Source organism: Galeopterus variegatus, unplaced genomic scaffold (genome assembly GCF_000696425.1).
Source record: "Galeopterus variegatus unplaced genomic scaffold, G_variegatus-3.0.2 Scaffold2169, whole genome shotgun sequence".
NCBI classification, from domain to species: domain Eukaryota; kingdom Metazoa; phylum Chordata; class Mammalia; order Dermoptera; family Cynocephalidae; genus Galeopterus; species Galeopterus variegatus.
Window position 1 is genome coordinate 130,430 of NW_007728280.1, and position 15,162 is coordinate 145,591.

Genomic DNA, 15,162 nt, shown 5'->3' on the forward strand with positions numbered 1-15,162 from the left:
GGCCTCGGGCAGGCATCTCTCAGGCCCTGAGCCCAAACCGTCAGCTCTCATGTCCTCCTGCCATCCTGGGTGAGCCATTCAGGACGGGCGGTGACTGCTGCCCGTGCCCACAGGACAGAAGCTGCTGGATGCGCTGGCGGAGACCTGGGACTTTTTCTTCAGTGACGTGCTGCCCACGCTGCAGGCCATCTTCTACCCCGTGCAGGTGAGCAGCTGAGCGTGGGCAGTGAGGGGCAGGGAGCCCCAGCCTGATTCTAGGCTAGCAGGCTGCTGGCTGGGGGGGCATACCTGCTTTGCCCCTTGCTGCCTTTATGGCTGCCTGAGCCTGGGCACATCCCTGGACCTCTCAGAACCTGTTTGCACTCCTACAGGATGCAGATGAGGACATCACCCTGCCTCTAAACCTGGAGCCGTTAGGCTGGCCAGCTGGCACACAGTAGAGGCTCTGTGTGTGACAGTGACCTGTCCCTTGCTAGGGGAAGCAGAAGGGGTCTTCTCTCCTTGGGGCAGGGGTCATCTGGGGGAGACAGGGTGGAGGGGTCTGAAGGCCCACAGGTCCATTCCCGTGTCAGGCCCCAGAATGGGGGCGGGGAGGGGGCGAAGCTACTCGTGACAGCGGTGCCTTCTGTGTCCACAGGGCAAGGAGCCGTCGGTGCGCCAGCTGGCCCTGCTGCACTTCCGGAACACCATCACCCTCAGCGTGAAGCTGGAGGATGCGCTGGCCCGCGCCCACGCTCGCGTTCCCCCCGCCATTGTACAGATGCTGCTGGTGCTGCAGGTGGGGAGGACGAGGGGGTGCTCATCACAGTGTCGGGGCGTCAGTGGGCCCAGGTCAGGCACAGGCACCCATGGTGTTTCTGGGATCAGGCTTTTCAGAGGCAGAGCCTGAGACGGGAATTTGGGGGCACATGACTTACGGATGGGGACCCGTGAGAGAGTGAGGCCAGGAAGGAGCCAGAAAAAGCTGTGGGTTCAGGGGAGAACTTGCTTCCCCCTGATCCCACGGCTGCCTATGGGGGGCTGGGCTTTGATGCTAACCCTTATCAGTCAGTCACTGGGGCCATGGATTCCCCCACCTACAGACACACCCACAAATGGTTCCAGACATCTCTGTCCAGGTGCCGCTCATCAGCCAGGACTGCTAGGAGGGGACCTGGGAGCTCTTAGCAGGCACATTCACGGCAGCTGCGGGGAGGGGTACCTGCCCCAGAAGCGGGGATGACGGCCACCAGTGGCATCCTCTGCACCCTGCTGCTTCCCCAGCACCTTACAGCTTGCTGGCTCATCTCACTGTCACAGGACAGCATAGGCACCGTCAGCTGCCCGATTTTGCAGGTGGGGAAATAGAGTCCTGCCTGTCCAGAGCTAACAAGGGCGGGATTCTGGCCTCATCCCGATTCTCACAGGCTCCAAAGCCCTCCTTGTTCTGAATCCCTCTACACACATGGAAATCCTTTAAAACTAAGGTCTCTGGGGTCAGTCCTGGGGGCACAGGGCACCCAGTGAGGATTCCAGAGCAAGGAAGAGGCTGCTGCGTGTGGAGGTTTGCAGGGTCGAGGGGGCTGGGCTGCGCTGAGTGGGAGGCCGGTGGTCCTCCTGGCAGCCAGGCAGGACGCCCCCTGCTAGTTGGATTATGAGAGATTTTAGGTCGGACCTGGCTGGGTTGAAGCTGGGAGCCTTGAGGGACCTCCTACTTGGCAGGGCAGGTGTGAGGAGAATGAGGGAAAGCAAATGTAAGGCAGGCAGCGCGGGCTGGGATTCCGATGCTGCTGAGAAAGTCACACCTTCATCCAGTGAACACCTGGGGTGGCGGCCGAGGCTGGGACGGTGCTGCCCCCTGCTGGTCACTGCCCTCATGCAGCCTCCTGGGCGTGGCCCCTCTGTCCCCAGATCATGCCCCACCACAAACCTCCACCATTGCCCTGCCCCTGCCCCACACCCTGAATGGCCTTGCCTGGTCTTTCAATGAACTTGTCTCCCGACCTTGTCCTAGTCTGCTGTGAACTTGGCCCCCACTTTTCAAGTCCCGAGTGGATCTGACATCACAGCTGCCTGCCAGTGTGTGTGGAGGACCTACTGTGCCCTGTGTCTCCCCCACAGCATCGCAGTTCCTTCTTGCAGCGTCCCAGAAACCAGGGCTCTGATCTCCCTGAGTGGCTGTGCACACAGATGACCCAGCCCTAGGGCCTGCATTTCGGCACCTGGGAGGGACATGACTTCATGCAGGTTAAGGGGAAAATGGCGCAAAGCTCACAAATGCCCAGCGCAGCTTAGTAAGAGTAGCTGGGGCCATCGTCGTCCCATCCGAGCCTCTGCTGCTGTGGCAGAGACTGTCCAGGGAAATGTGGGATACCCCCGTTAGTCTGGGTGACCTTACCGAGGGCACCCATGGAATCCCACGACCCCCTGCCTTGGAGCGGCCTGTCTCAGCACTGAGAACAGTGTCACTTCTTGCTGGCTTGACACTTAACATTTTACCTGAGTTTCTGGGCCCTTAACTTGCTGGCAGCCCCTTGAAGCCCACGGTCTTTCACTCATTCGTTCATTCATGCATGCATTCAGCAAGCACTCAGTAGACGTCCAGCCCTCTGCCCTGGTTCAGCCCACAGCTAAGTGAGCGAGACTGAGATGGGACTGTCCTGTGGCGGCCTCATTTCTCAGACTTTGGCTCTAATAACACTGGAGGTGCCTGTGATCCCTTTAAAACTCTGGAGGAGGGAGATGAGACCCGGCAGGGGAAGCAGCCTGAGTGAGGGGTCGGGAAGGAGCGTGTGGGGCACATGTTGGGGGGCGATTCTGCAGATGGGCCTGACCCTGTGTGGCAGCCTTTCCCGCCTACAGTGCTCCCGGAGCAAGGAGGTGAGTGCCGGAACCCGGGTGAGCAAGCCTGGCCCTCCATGGGTGAGGTCACCTGGCAGCTCCCGAGGGGCTTCCCCAAGCCTCTAGGATGCCAGTGCACAGGGGACCTCTCCGAGGGGTAGAGGGTGCAGGATGCACCCCTTATGTGGCCGCCAGGTCCTTTTCCACAGGCGTCATGGTCTCCCAGACCATAACGGCTGCCGGGTGCTGCCACGGTGGGTGTTGGAGCAGCACGGTGACTCAGGCCACCCGTTCTGAGGGCTGGGAAGGGAGGTCACTGTGGTCCTCCTGGGAATGGGGAGCAGGAAGGCAGAGGACAGGCTGTCTATGGACGGAACAGCATGGGTGAGGGTCTCGGGCTGGCAGGCTCAAGTGGGACCGTCCCTCGCTGTCTTGCAGGGGGTGCATGAGTCCAGGGGCGTGACTGAGGACTACCTGCGCCTGGAGACACTGATCCAGAAGGTGGTGTCGCCCTACCTGGGCACCTTTGGCCTCTACTCCAGCGAGGGGCCTTTCACCCACTCCTGCATCCTGGGTAGGGGTCACCTGGGCTTGGGCTGGGGCAGGGATGACCACCAGCCCCATCCACTAGTGAACAGATGGCCACTCTGAGGCCCCGCAGCTAAGTCATGGCAGAGCCAGGGTCCCCCTCAGGATTAGCTTTTCAGTTATACAGCAAGCCTGTCCTGAGCCTACACCAGCCCTGCTGCAGGCTGAGCTGGACACATGGAGATGGGGAACCCAGGGACAGACACTATGAACAGTGATGTGACAAGCCCCACAGAGGCCCCTGCGCTCCCCAGGATGTCACATCTGTGGAAGTCGGGAGTTGACCATGCAGAGAAATCCTGGCTCAGAGGACACGTGGGGAAGGAGGGACGGGGCTTGGGGGTGGGCAGGGCTGATACCTATGGAGGGGCGTACTGGGGCTGCCTGGCGTGCCCAGCAGAAGCCAGTCACGTTACTCCTCTGGAGGGCCTGTTGGTTCATTCAGCAATGTCATTAAGCACCTACCACACACCAGCCCCAGAGGCTAAGCCCCACCCTCACGGGCTCTGGTCCAGCAGGGGAGGCAGACCAGTGTGTCCCCAAGGCTACCGCTGAGTTGAAGGACAGGAGCCTCCTGTGCTGAAGGGACAGCGGTGGTACCAGAGCTACTCAGGAATGTGCTCCTAAACTGGAGTGACACTGCTGTGCCTACCTTCTGTCATGAAGCCCGCCCACTGAGTGTGTCTCAGCTCAAGCAGGGGCCCCAGCAGTTGGAGGAGAACTTTGTGTCTCCCAGGCTCCATGTGGCCCTGGATGATGGGACCCAGCCCCAGCGAGGAGGGACCCTCTCGCCTCCCAGTCCAGAAAAGGACCCTGAGCTGCTTGCTGCACTCAGCCCTGCCACCTGGTGGCCACTGTGGGGAACTGCAGGGTCCTGAGTGGGAGCCTGAAACCTACCCTCCACCCAGTGTCCTGCCCACATGACCGGAGGGGTCTCCCAACTGGGTCCCCAAGTGTACCCTTGCCCCCTGCCGTCTATTACTCTCCACACAGTGGCCAGCAAGGCCCATTTACAACTGCCCAGTCATGGGCTTCCTCCACACTCAGAATAAAATCCTAGCCCTGACCTTCCATTGCAGCATTACCACCACCTGACCTTGGGGCTCACCTGTGCGGGCCTGCTACCCTCCCCCGCATGACACCAGCCCACAAGGGCAGGGGCCAGGTCTACCTAGGGAAGTGCAGGCACCTAGCAAATGCCAAGATTTTCAGACTTCCACAGGTGGGGAAACCGAGGCACAGGGAAGTTACATAATTTACCCAGGGTCTTACACAGGTCCCTGGCAAGGTGCAGATTCAGACCCAGGCAGCTGACATGAGGCCCTGGCTGTCCAGGCTGAGGCTGGGACCAAGAAGAGGAGGACCCATCAGAGCAGAGGCCAAAAACCCACATCCCTCTCACATCAGGCAGGGGCCTGCGGGGCTGGGCCCAGAACCCACATCAGCAGGCCTTACCCTGCAGCTGCTCTGCACGCAGAGTTAGGCACTCAACAGGTAGCACCTGCCCAAAGGTAGAGCCTGGTGCACGGAGGCGCCTAGGTGTGCGGTGGGGGGCAGCAGTGCCCACAGGCCTGGCCTCTCTGCAAGACGCCCTTGTGACTGTTGTGTCTCTCTCCAGAGAAGCGCTTCCTGCGCCGCTCCCGCTCAGGGGACATCCTGGCCAAGAACCCAGTGGTGCGCTCCAAGAGCTACAACACGCCGCTGCTGAACCCGGTGGCAGAACATGAAGCTGAGGGCACGGTGGCCGGCGGCACCAGCATCCGCAGGCACTCCGTCTCCGAGATGACGTCCTGTCCTGAGCCCCAGGGCTTCGCTGACACACCCGGCCAGGGCCCTTCAGTGACCTTCAGGTCCTCCCCAGCACCCCACACGGGGCCCTGCCCCAGCAGACTGTACCCACCTACCCAGTCCCCCGAGCAGGGCCCGAGCCCAGCCCGCAGCTCCCCACCCACCTCCAGCCCCGAGAACCTGGTGGACCAGATCCTGGAGTCCGTCGACTCGGATTCCGAAGGAATTTTCATTGACTTTGGCCGGGGCCACAGCTCTGGCATTTCTGACTTTGAGGGGGCCGGGGGCCGGCAGAGTGTGGTGTGAGGGCCTCGTGGCTGGCCTGGCATTTTCACGGACCCGCATGTGTGCACATCCATGTGTGTGCGTGCGAGACTTTTTTACTCTGTCTCATCCTCGCCGGTCCCCTGTTGGCCTCGTCTCCGGCCGTGGTCACTTTATATTTCCAAGTCTTTGTTGGAAAAACCATCCGCCTACCCTGCTCGGTCCAAGTCCGTTTGGGGGCCATCTGAGCCAGCGTCGCCTGGTGCACAGGTCAGCCTGGTGGCATGGACAGGGACCTGCCTCCTCACCCACCCCAGCCCTCCAGTGTCCAAACCTGTCCACAGAGAATGTGAATCCGGTGGATTCTGCCTATGACTAGGCAGTAGACCTGTCCATCCCCCAACCACCCACCTCAGGCCACAGCGAGACCTGGGATTGGGGTGTGTGACCTTGCCCCAGGATTCGCCTAACAGCCTGTCCTCCCTCTGCCTGGGGTGGCCATGGGGACAGGAGGGGAAGAATAAAACGTGTCTGTCCGGCTCCCAGGTTCATGTCTGCAGTGCCAGGTCCCATGGGCATCTTTCCAGGGGCCTCCCCTCCCCACTCCTGGAGAGGGCAGGTTCCTAGAGCCTGTGGCTGGGGGCCTTGGTGGAGGGGGAGGGAGGCCCATGGACACTGTCCAGGCCACAGATTTCTTTCTGTTTCAATTTCTCAGTCCCATCCTGATGGAAGGGCTGGAACACTAGGGTGGGGTCTGGGTACAGGTCACAGGCTCTGCTGCAGGGGGTTTGGCCTCTGACTTTGCCCCAGCATTAGCTGGGATAGAACCTCTGAAGCTGAGGAGAGAGGGAGGGATGGGGGATACCTGCTGAATGCCTCTTGGCCTGTGGGGGACACACTAACTCCTGCTCTGACAGAACCTGCAACCACACTGCCCCCAGACAGGTTTCCCCCGAGGCCTCAGCGGTCAGGATGTCCCATTCTGGAAGCATCTGGACAGGGGCTGCTCCCTGCCCCCTGGGTGAGTGGAGATCAAATGTTCCTGAGAGCTGGCAGGGTTGCCACAGGCCAGCCAGGCACCAAGGGCACCCTGACCCCTGACAGGGCAGAAGCCGTGCCCAGGGCAGGCTTCTCTAGGCCCCTTTTTAAAGGGCCAGGGATTGGTGTGGCCTCTAGGGGGAGAGAGTGGGTGGAGTCTCTTCTGGTCGGGGCAAGAGGGCTTTTCTGCACCTGTTCCACCTGCTGACCCAGGCAGGGGTCAGCCAGGCACCTACGGAAGCAAGAGTGACCCCCAACCCCAGAGGAACTGGGCTCAGGGTCTGACAACCGCTCAGCTCGGCTGATGGGGCCCAGATCCCTGAACCTCCTTGTCTCCCAGTTCCCTCATGGAATTCGGGATGGGCTGGGAGCCAACTAATCCCAGGTTGGGGATTTCAGGTGGCCGTTATCAAGGTCCCCGGAGGTCACTTTTATTATTTTTTTTTATTATTTTTTTTTCCTTTTTGTCTTTTTTCGTGTCCGGCAACGGATCGCAACCCTCAGTGTCGCGCCTGTACCGGACCGGGACCGGCCACGGGATCGCAACCCTCAGTGTTGCTCCCACACCTCGCTCAGCCAGTGAGCGGGAACCGGTCTGTATGTGGGATCCGAACCCTCGGTGGGAGCGCCACCACACTCCCAAGCGGCGCACTGTAGCAGTGCGCCACCAGGCTGGCCCAGCCCCCGGAGGTCACTTTTAGGCAGAAGGACCAAAGGGACAGAAGCCATGGCAGGGAGCTGACTGTCCGGGCACTTCCCGCAGCAGGGTGCTGGGCCCTCTGTCCTCCTACCAGCCCCAAGTGCTGGGGGCTGCATCATAGATTTGGGTACCCCCTATTAAGCTTCTGGGCCCCTGAGGGCTGCTGGGCCTGGTCTGATCCCATGGGACTCTGGTGGCACCTGCTGGCACTCTGGCCCATAGCAAGGCAGTGCCTTTCCTTGGTGGTCTCTGAGCTCTCTGACTAATCCTCTAGACACCAGGCAGCAGTGTCCACACCTACAGATGGGAGGTGGGCACGGAGCCTGGTCCCGCAGCAGGGCCCTGAGGAAGCGAGGAGCCCGCTCCGGCCAGGGCTGCACCGCGGCCCCGTAAAGGAGCAGCCCGGCAAGGGGCTGTGAGTGCATCTGTGAGTTAGACCCACCTTGTTCTGAAAAGACTTCTAAGCTGATCTCTATCAACGCATCTGGGTGTAAATTGTAAATGAAAAACCCAGACCGTGGAAAACATAAGTTAGAATAGAAGACCAGCTGTCACAGGCCCCAGGTCCGACAGAACCTTTCACCAAGACTTGAATGCTTTGGTCTCTTGCAGCAACCAGACCTTACAATGGAGGTCATGTCACTGAACGTGACTCCTTTTGGCCACCGGCATGCTTGGGCCGAGTCCCAAGCTTCCTGTGGCCCACATTGTGGCCCTCTACTCCTGCATCTGCCCTCCCCCCCACCCCTCCTGAGTGTCCTCTGTCCCAGCCCCAAACCACATCCAGTGTCCCCACCCACTCTCCTGCTGTCTGAAATTTGAATTTGCAGGTACAAAAGGATGCCTAGCCAGAGGCTTGTACCTTGTGGGAGGTTTTCTTTAAAAGAGTGGAGAGAAACTGGTTTCAACCAGTTGTGGAGAAACTCAAGCATTTGCAAATATGAAACATTCGAGCACAAGGCCACAGTGCTCCTGGGCCAGGCTGTGGAAGAAGGGACCCAAGCCCTTGGAGAGGGGCTGGAGGTTTTAGCTTCACGAGCTCTTGGGAAATCCACCCCTGCAAGAGGGAGTATTCAAGCATGAAGTTGTCTCCCTCATGGGAAGGCCAGCCCCAGGGGCGTCCCTTCCTCTCCCACTGGATCACCAGATACCCTGACGTTTGTTGTTTTGTTTGGCACTGGCCAGTTTGGGGATCTGAACCCCTGACCTTGGTGTTATAACACTGACATCATTGAACGAGTGAAATAATTGGTTAATTAGTTGATTATCGGTTGCTCTATCATCAGCACCCTCAGGGGACTTCTCCAATGGGGCTGTTTCCTCTGCACCTCCAGAGCTGGGGATAGAGAAACTTTTACTGTTTTTGTCTTTCGTGTGTCTGCGTTAAGTTCTGAGGGGAGTCTCCTGAATGCTCCACCCCTGACCTCGCAGGTGCACCATCTCAGGCCCTGTGGACCCTGAATCTGCATTTCAGCCAGATCTTGGCTGATTCCCTTCAGGAGCAATAAATAGGGCGCTGTCATCTGCACCAAACACGGGCTGCCCTCTAGTGTTGGAGGCAGATGTTCCAAAAGCCCAGAATGAAAAGTCCTGCTAAGCAAACGGTCCCCAGGTCAGGTCACTCCACTTCATTCCTGCTGGACTCTCCTCCTTGGCCCCCTGCCCTGGCCTGCCTAGGCTGCCTCATCTCCCAGAGACCACAGCAGCTTCGGAGCTCCTGATCCATGCCCCACTCCTCCAGCCGGGTCAGCACTGGGCGGGCAAGCACCAGCTGCCTCTTGCCCCACACGGAGCCCCTCACTGCGCCAGTGCCTCTGGGGTAGAGGATGCACATTGCAGCCTGGTATGGAAAACCATTCATGGAGACGGGTCAGCTGGCCTCGCCGCACCTGGCCCCTCCCCCGTGCACATGCACACACCTGTGCGTGCACACACGTGCACAAGCTCACCTTCAGGCCCCTCACCGTGTCGGCTCCGTTTTCTCATTCTCTGTTCACTTTCCCTGCACCTGGAATGTCTGCCTGGCAGACTCCTTTCTTCTGAGCTCTCAGGGTACCCTGACCACAAAATGCACCTTGGTCCCTCTGTGGGGAGCATTGGCCACCCCTCCCCGAACCCCCTCTGTAGGGCCCGTGAGCCCTGGAGGGCAGGCTTGTGCTGATCCCTCTGAAGACTTGGGGCGTTCATGGCAGAGGATTCCTTTTACGGGCGCATGGAGGGATGAGCAGGGACCAGAAGGGGGGTCCCACGTTCTGGGCAGGGGAGCAGCCCAGACAGGAACATGGACTGGGAGGTCTCAGAAGTTCTTTCCTATAAAGGGGCCAATTCATTGATTCTTAAGTTTGCAACAAGAACAGTGAATGTCTGTAAATGTGTCTGGTGTCACCTGAAGGGTGTTCATCTGTGTCTCTGATTTGTGTTTCATTTGGTTTAGGCCACTGTGTTCTCCCTCTGCCACAGCAACAGGGAGAAGGAAAAGCACGGGAGGCCACTGACCCCACTTTACACCCAGGAAGCCAGAGGCAACCCCAGCTACTCCTGAAACTTCTCCCACCTTGTTGCTGGAAGGCTCACTGTCTTACCCGCACAGCGACATTAGCACATTCGCCAAGGTCTGGGCTATTCAGTCATATCCCTCACACGTACACTCTCATACACACGCGTATGTACACATACACACACGCGTACATACATTTCACATGCATGCACACTTGCACACAAATACGCAATCACACAAATACATGATCACACAATCATACGTGCTTGCACACACACACACACACACACACACCCCTTCACACTCACACACACACAGCCCTGGAAGAGCAGCCTCCCTGTGTCACCCCTGGCGGGTTTCCTGAACAGGAGGGTTGTGAGTCCTCACGCCACCTCCCGTCTCTCCAGACAGCCACCTCTGAATGCCATCTGACCAAAGACACAGAGCAGCAGGTATTGGAGGCTTCTGCCTGCATTTTCTATAGCCCTGTGTCTCAGCCTGGTCAGGCTGCCATTACAAAGTACCGCAGAATGGGTGACTTAAACAACAGACATTTATTTGTCACAGCCACTGGAGGCTGGAAGACCAAGGTCAGGGTTTCGGCAGGATGGATTTCTTGGCGAGGGCCTCTCCTGGCATGCGGAGGGCTGTCCTCCTGCTGTGTTCTCACATGGTGGGGAGGGATGGAGAGAGACCTGGTTCTCTTCTTATAGGGACACTAATCCTATCAATTCGGGGCCCCACACTTCTGACCTTATTTAACCTTAATTACTTCCATAAAGACCCCATCTCCAAATACAGCCATACTGGGGATTAGGTGAATTCAGCACGTGAATTTGGGGGTACACAACTCAGTCCGTAGCACCTTGTGAGTGACAGGCCCGTTCCTCAGGCAGCAAGACCCCTAGGCCCATCCCAGAAGCCAGAAGAGGGTCTTCATGGGGGCCAGGAGCCCAGCCCAGTCACGTGAGCCTCCTCCCCACTGTGGCAGGCGAGGTGGTATTTAGGAAAACCCAGTCACGGTTGGCTGCCCGGTGATGCTGACTACACCCCTTCTGAAAGTTAACATTGGTTTAGGGGTGTGCGCGTGCACGCACGTGTGTGTATGTGTGTGCACGTGCTGGGGGGGGCACACTCCTCAACAGTTACCCGCTGGCAGGAGATCTCAAAAGCTGATGCCCTTGGAATGCCAATGCCCACCCTGGGGTGTCCTCTGAAGCACCCGCTTTGCTCCCGTGGCAACCTCTGGAAGGACTAATTCCGGTTTGGGGGAAGTTACCGCTGGGGCAGGCTGGGGCCCAGGAATCACAAGGTGGGGGGAGAACATGCTCTCTGGATGGGCGGGCTCCTGGGATAGGGAGGGGGAGTCCCACAGGTGCAGATGCCCGCCGCAGAGGAAGCCCCTCCCAGAGGAAAGAAGACCCCAGCAGAAGAGAGAAAGGCTAGGAAGTGGGGTGTGCCAAGAGGGGGTGCCCTCTAAAAGTTTTGACTCCTTTCTGATTTTCCACTTGACCATGAAAGTAATACTTGGCCAATAATTTAAAAAGAAAGAAAGACTACACAGCAGTAAGGCCAGCCCCTTAACCCTCTGGGTCCCAGGGTCCTGGCCCACAAAGGGGGAGGCTGGAAGGTGACCTTCTAGATTCCTTTTGGCTCAATCCAGCTGTCATAACCACACATCATGGAGAAAGGTTGGTTTCATGGTTTCTAAGGTTAAAAGCGGGCCAAGTTGCAACTCCAGCAGCTGGCAGGGGAGCTGATCTGAAAGTAAACAAGTGGGAAGCCCAAGACCTGGGACCGGGATTTCACCTCCTCCTGCAAGCTCTCCATGCCCAGCACTTATTAATGTGGAATTTGCTGCTTGGGGGGAACCCACTCTCAGACTTCATAAACATTTGTAAGAGCAAATTTAATCAAGCGGGGAATAATACCATTCAGATGTAATTCGTTCATTCTGCATCATTATTTTTTCTTTTCTATTGCAAAGCATTTGAAATGCAAGGAGTTATTGTTATAGCAGCAAAAGCAAATGACTAACTGGTTGATTACTGATTAGGCAGTGCTTGGGGAAAAACAGAAGAACCAGAAAGGGAGCCAGCCTGGGTTTCACAGTTCCTGTATGTTTCTTTTTCCTTTTGTTATGAATGGCGGAGCACACCTGCCGTCATTGCCACCCAGTCACTCTAAATTGCTGCTTTATTGTGTGTATTTTTAATACCACTAAGCTATGGTTGTGGAATTTGTATGAGATTTTCACCAAACACAAATGCAAGAGGGGTGGTATATACCCCCGACATCTCTTAATACCGTGAAATCTCACTGCAGCTTGAGGCCAACCAGGGGTGTTTTCTCTTCCTGTCCGAAGTCGCTTTTTAAAACAGAAAACCTGCAAATTGTCCTTCTTGCACGAGGGACTGATCTCACGTTGGTAATGAAAAAAAAAGACATTTTCATTCCACAAAAGGAAAAAAGAAGCTGGCACAAAGCACTGGTCGAAACGATCGAGTGTGCATGTTGCTGGAGTCAAGACATCTCCGTGATTTCCTTGTCGCGTTTTGAGGGACCAAGCGTTTGCCCTAGAAATAGGTCCCAGTCCTGCTCTAATCGGAGGCTGAGCTACATATGCGCATGAGAAGTTAGACAGCACCACAGTCCTCTCTGCTTTCTCCCCCCTCAAGTCCTCTGGGAGCAAGGCGGTATAAAATAATAACAACACACCAGCTGTGTCATGTCAGTTGCACGGACCCGCAGGTAAGATGATTACAGCTTCTCGCATGGAAAGCGCGGCCACTTGGGTGTTGAGAGAATGAGACTGAGGTGGTCCGTTCACTCATGTGGACAGGGGTAGCGTCTACTATGTGTCGGGCGCAGGGCTAGGCACCAGGGACACCGCACACAGTGAGCCAGCAGCTTCCCGGCACCAGCCTTCTGGTAGCAAGTCACATTCAGTGCCCAGCACGGTTCCCTGTTAATACCGACACGTGTTCACTCATTTCATGACTACTGTAGCCAAACTGGCAAGAAGCCGACTGTCCTGACTCTGCAGAGGACAAACTCTTGGTCGGTCTGACTCCTTTCTCACTCCTGGAGTGGTTGTGTGTCTCAGGCTCCGCCAATTAGAAGCCTTCCCCAATTAGAAGCCTTCCCTGGGATTTTTTTCTGCTAGCGCTGTCAGGAGAGAAACTCTTTGCCGTTTGGTTAAAAGGTATAAGGCTATTCTATCAGAGAATGTTTTGGATCTCAAGAAACAGAAAACTCAAAGTAGCTTAAACAATAAGAGAATTTATTGGTGCATTTAGCTAGAGTCCAGAGGTAGTGTGGGCCTTGGGGCAGGTTTGATCCAGGGGCTGTGCAATGTCATTAAGACCTAGTTCCTTGCCATCTCCACTTCATCCTGAGCCTAAATCTCTCTGTGGTCACGGGATGGCTGCCTAGCATTCCTGGTGTGCCAAGCTTCCTCATCTAGGCGAAAGAAAGTGAGCAGAGATGCCAGGTACTGTTCAAGCTTTATTAAAGGAAAAGAATCTGCTGGGCTGTGCTCAAAGTGGGGAACAGCCCAGGGCTGCCCTGAAAATGGGGGACAGCAGCTAACCTAGGGTGGTGGGAGCTTATATTGATATGCTGGCACCAAGAGCTGGGTGATGTAATTCTGGGGTGGGGATTGAGTTAGGTCATGGGAATGGAGAATTCTGTGCATGCAGAAACGCCGGAAGTTTCATTTTCTCCAAAACCATGAGGTTCTTGTAAAAGAGAGCAGGGGAGGGGAGGGGAGGGGAGGGGGCGGGCAATGCCATTTTGTACTTGGCCTTGTCTAAAATGGCGCTGGTTATGTTGCAGATCTATTACTAGGTTGAGAGAGAGAGAGGCAGGAGGATTTCCAGCAAAGTCCAGCATGTCACTCTGACTGTACTAGCCTGAACTGCTCACTGGGCCAGAGGGGCCTGTGTTGACTGGCTTAGGCCTGGTTACTTCTGGAACCTGAAACAATCACTGCCAACTGGCCTCTGCCATCATATGCCCCTCTAGAGGGGGGTGAGGTCAATACCCGATTGTCTTGGTTTCTCTGCATGGATGATTGTGGACACGACATGTGACCCCAGAGCTGCCAGTAGCCATGCCACCCCCCGTGTGTGTGGTGGGGGGATCACTTGAGCAGGGGGAGGCAGAGTCCTCATGAAAGGATCTCCCGGCCACTGTGTTGAAACAGATGGAAGGGGGCCAGGTAGCTGCGGGTGACCACCTCCCTGAGCCATGTGAGAGCAGCTGGCAGCCTGGCCCACATGGGCCAGTGGAGTGGGGAGAAGTGGCGGCCCTGTGACACGTGTTGAAGGAAGAGCCATCAGGGCTTGATGATGGGCAACAGTGGGTGAGAGACAAAGAGGAGCCGAGGATGACCCCAGGGGTTTGAACAGGGCTGGGGGAAGAATGAGATAGGAGGCCCGGGAGAGGAGCCCGTGGACTGCCGAGCCTGAGCCTCTACGTGGAAAGGTCAGTGGGCAGTGACGGGCAGGAGCCTGGGGCTCAGGAGAGCTTAGTTGGGGTCATCAGGTATATGCCGTGTGGAAAGCAGGAGACTGGCAGAGATAGGGGGTAGGGGAAAAGGTGCAGAGCCCCCCGGGCATCGATCTTCAGAGGGCAGGGAAATGGGGAGCAGCCACAGGAGGTGGCGAAGGTGCAGCCAGACAGCTGGGCAATGGACACCTGCCTGACATAAATTCTCTCAGGACTGCACCCCACTGAGCTGCTCCCTGAATCGGAATGTGGTGGTACCCAAGGACATCACGACAACCTCTTGTGCAGGGCTCTGGCCGATGGTGGCACCTCCGGGGGTTCTGGGTCCCCAGCCTGGGCCTCCTAATTACGTGACCCCAGTCATGGGCGGGACCAGGAGGCGTTCCTGTGGTCAGAAAGGCCACATTCGGCCCTGAATGACCCTTTGGCGGTACAACGCTTGGTCACGTCCCCTCCTCCAGGAAGCCCTCCCTGCTGCTCAGCCTGGGCCAGGGACGCACCTGAGATGTCAGCCTGTTACTGTCGGGTTCTGAGCCCACCACAGGGACCCACCACGCCCCCAGGGGGTCAGCTTGAGAGCCTTTGCTGAATGCTGAAGCTTCCTCTCCCTCCCTGCAAACCTCACCCCCTCCCGCCTCACTTGGCACGTCCCTAAAATGGGGAATCGGATCAGCCAGGAGCGTGCCCGCCCCAGGCCTGGGTGCCTTGCGGAAGTGGCGGCGCCGCCACGGTGGGAATCGGGGTGCACAGCGCGAGGGGCTTCTGAGCTCGCGCGGCCTCAAGGCGCCGCCACCTGCCGCCGCCCCGCCCTGTCCCCCGAGGCCCAGGCGGAGCCCAGGAGCTCGGGCGCTGCAGGGACACAGTTCCGGGCCGAGGTGGGGCCTGCCCGGGAGCCACGTCCGGGGCGGGGCCAGGTGAGCCGCCCGCGGAGCCCCGGGCAGGTGCGGCGCCGGCG

At 57.7% G+C, this 15,162-nt stretch overlaps 1 protein-coding gene across 1 annotated transcript in view; it reads left to right on the forward strand.

The window, feature by feature from the left end:
- The window catches only part of PRR5 (proline rich 5 (renal)), a 29,831-nt gene extending 23,830 nt beyond the window's left edge, over nt 1–6,001 (forward strand). The window contains exons 5-8 of the mRNA XM_008580839.1: nt 114–205; nt 638–778; nt 3,259–3,394; nt 5,027–6,001. Coding sequence (XP_008579061.1) covers nt 114–205; nt 638–778; nt 3,259–3,394; nt 5,027–5,502 — 845 coding nt within the window. The 3' untranslated portion in view covers nt 5,503–6,001. The remainder of the gene's footprint in view (nt 1–113; nt 206–637; nt 779–3,258; nt 3,395–5,026) is intronic.
- Nucleotides 6,002–15,162: the final 9,161 nt, after the last annotated feature.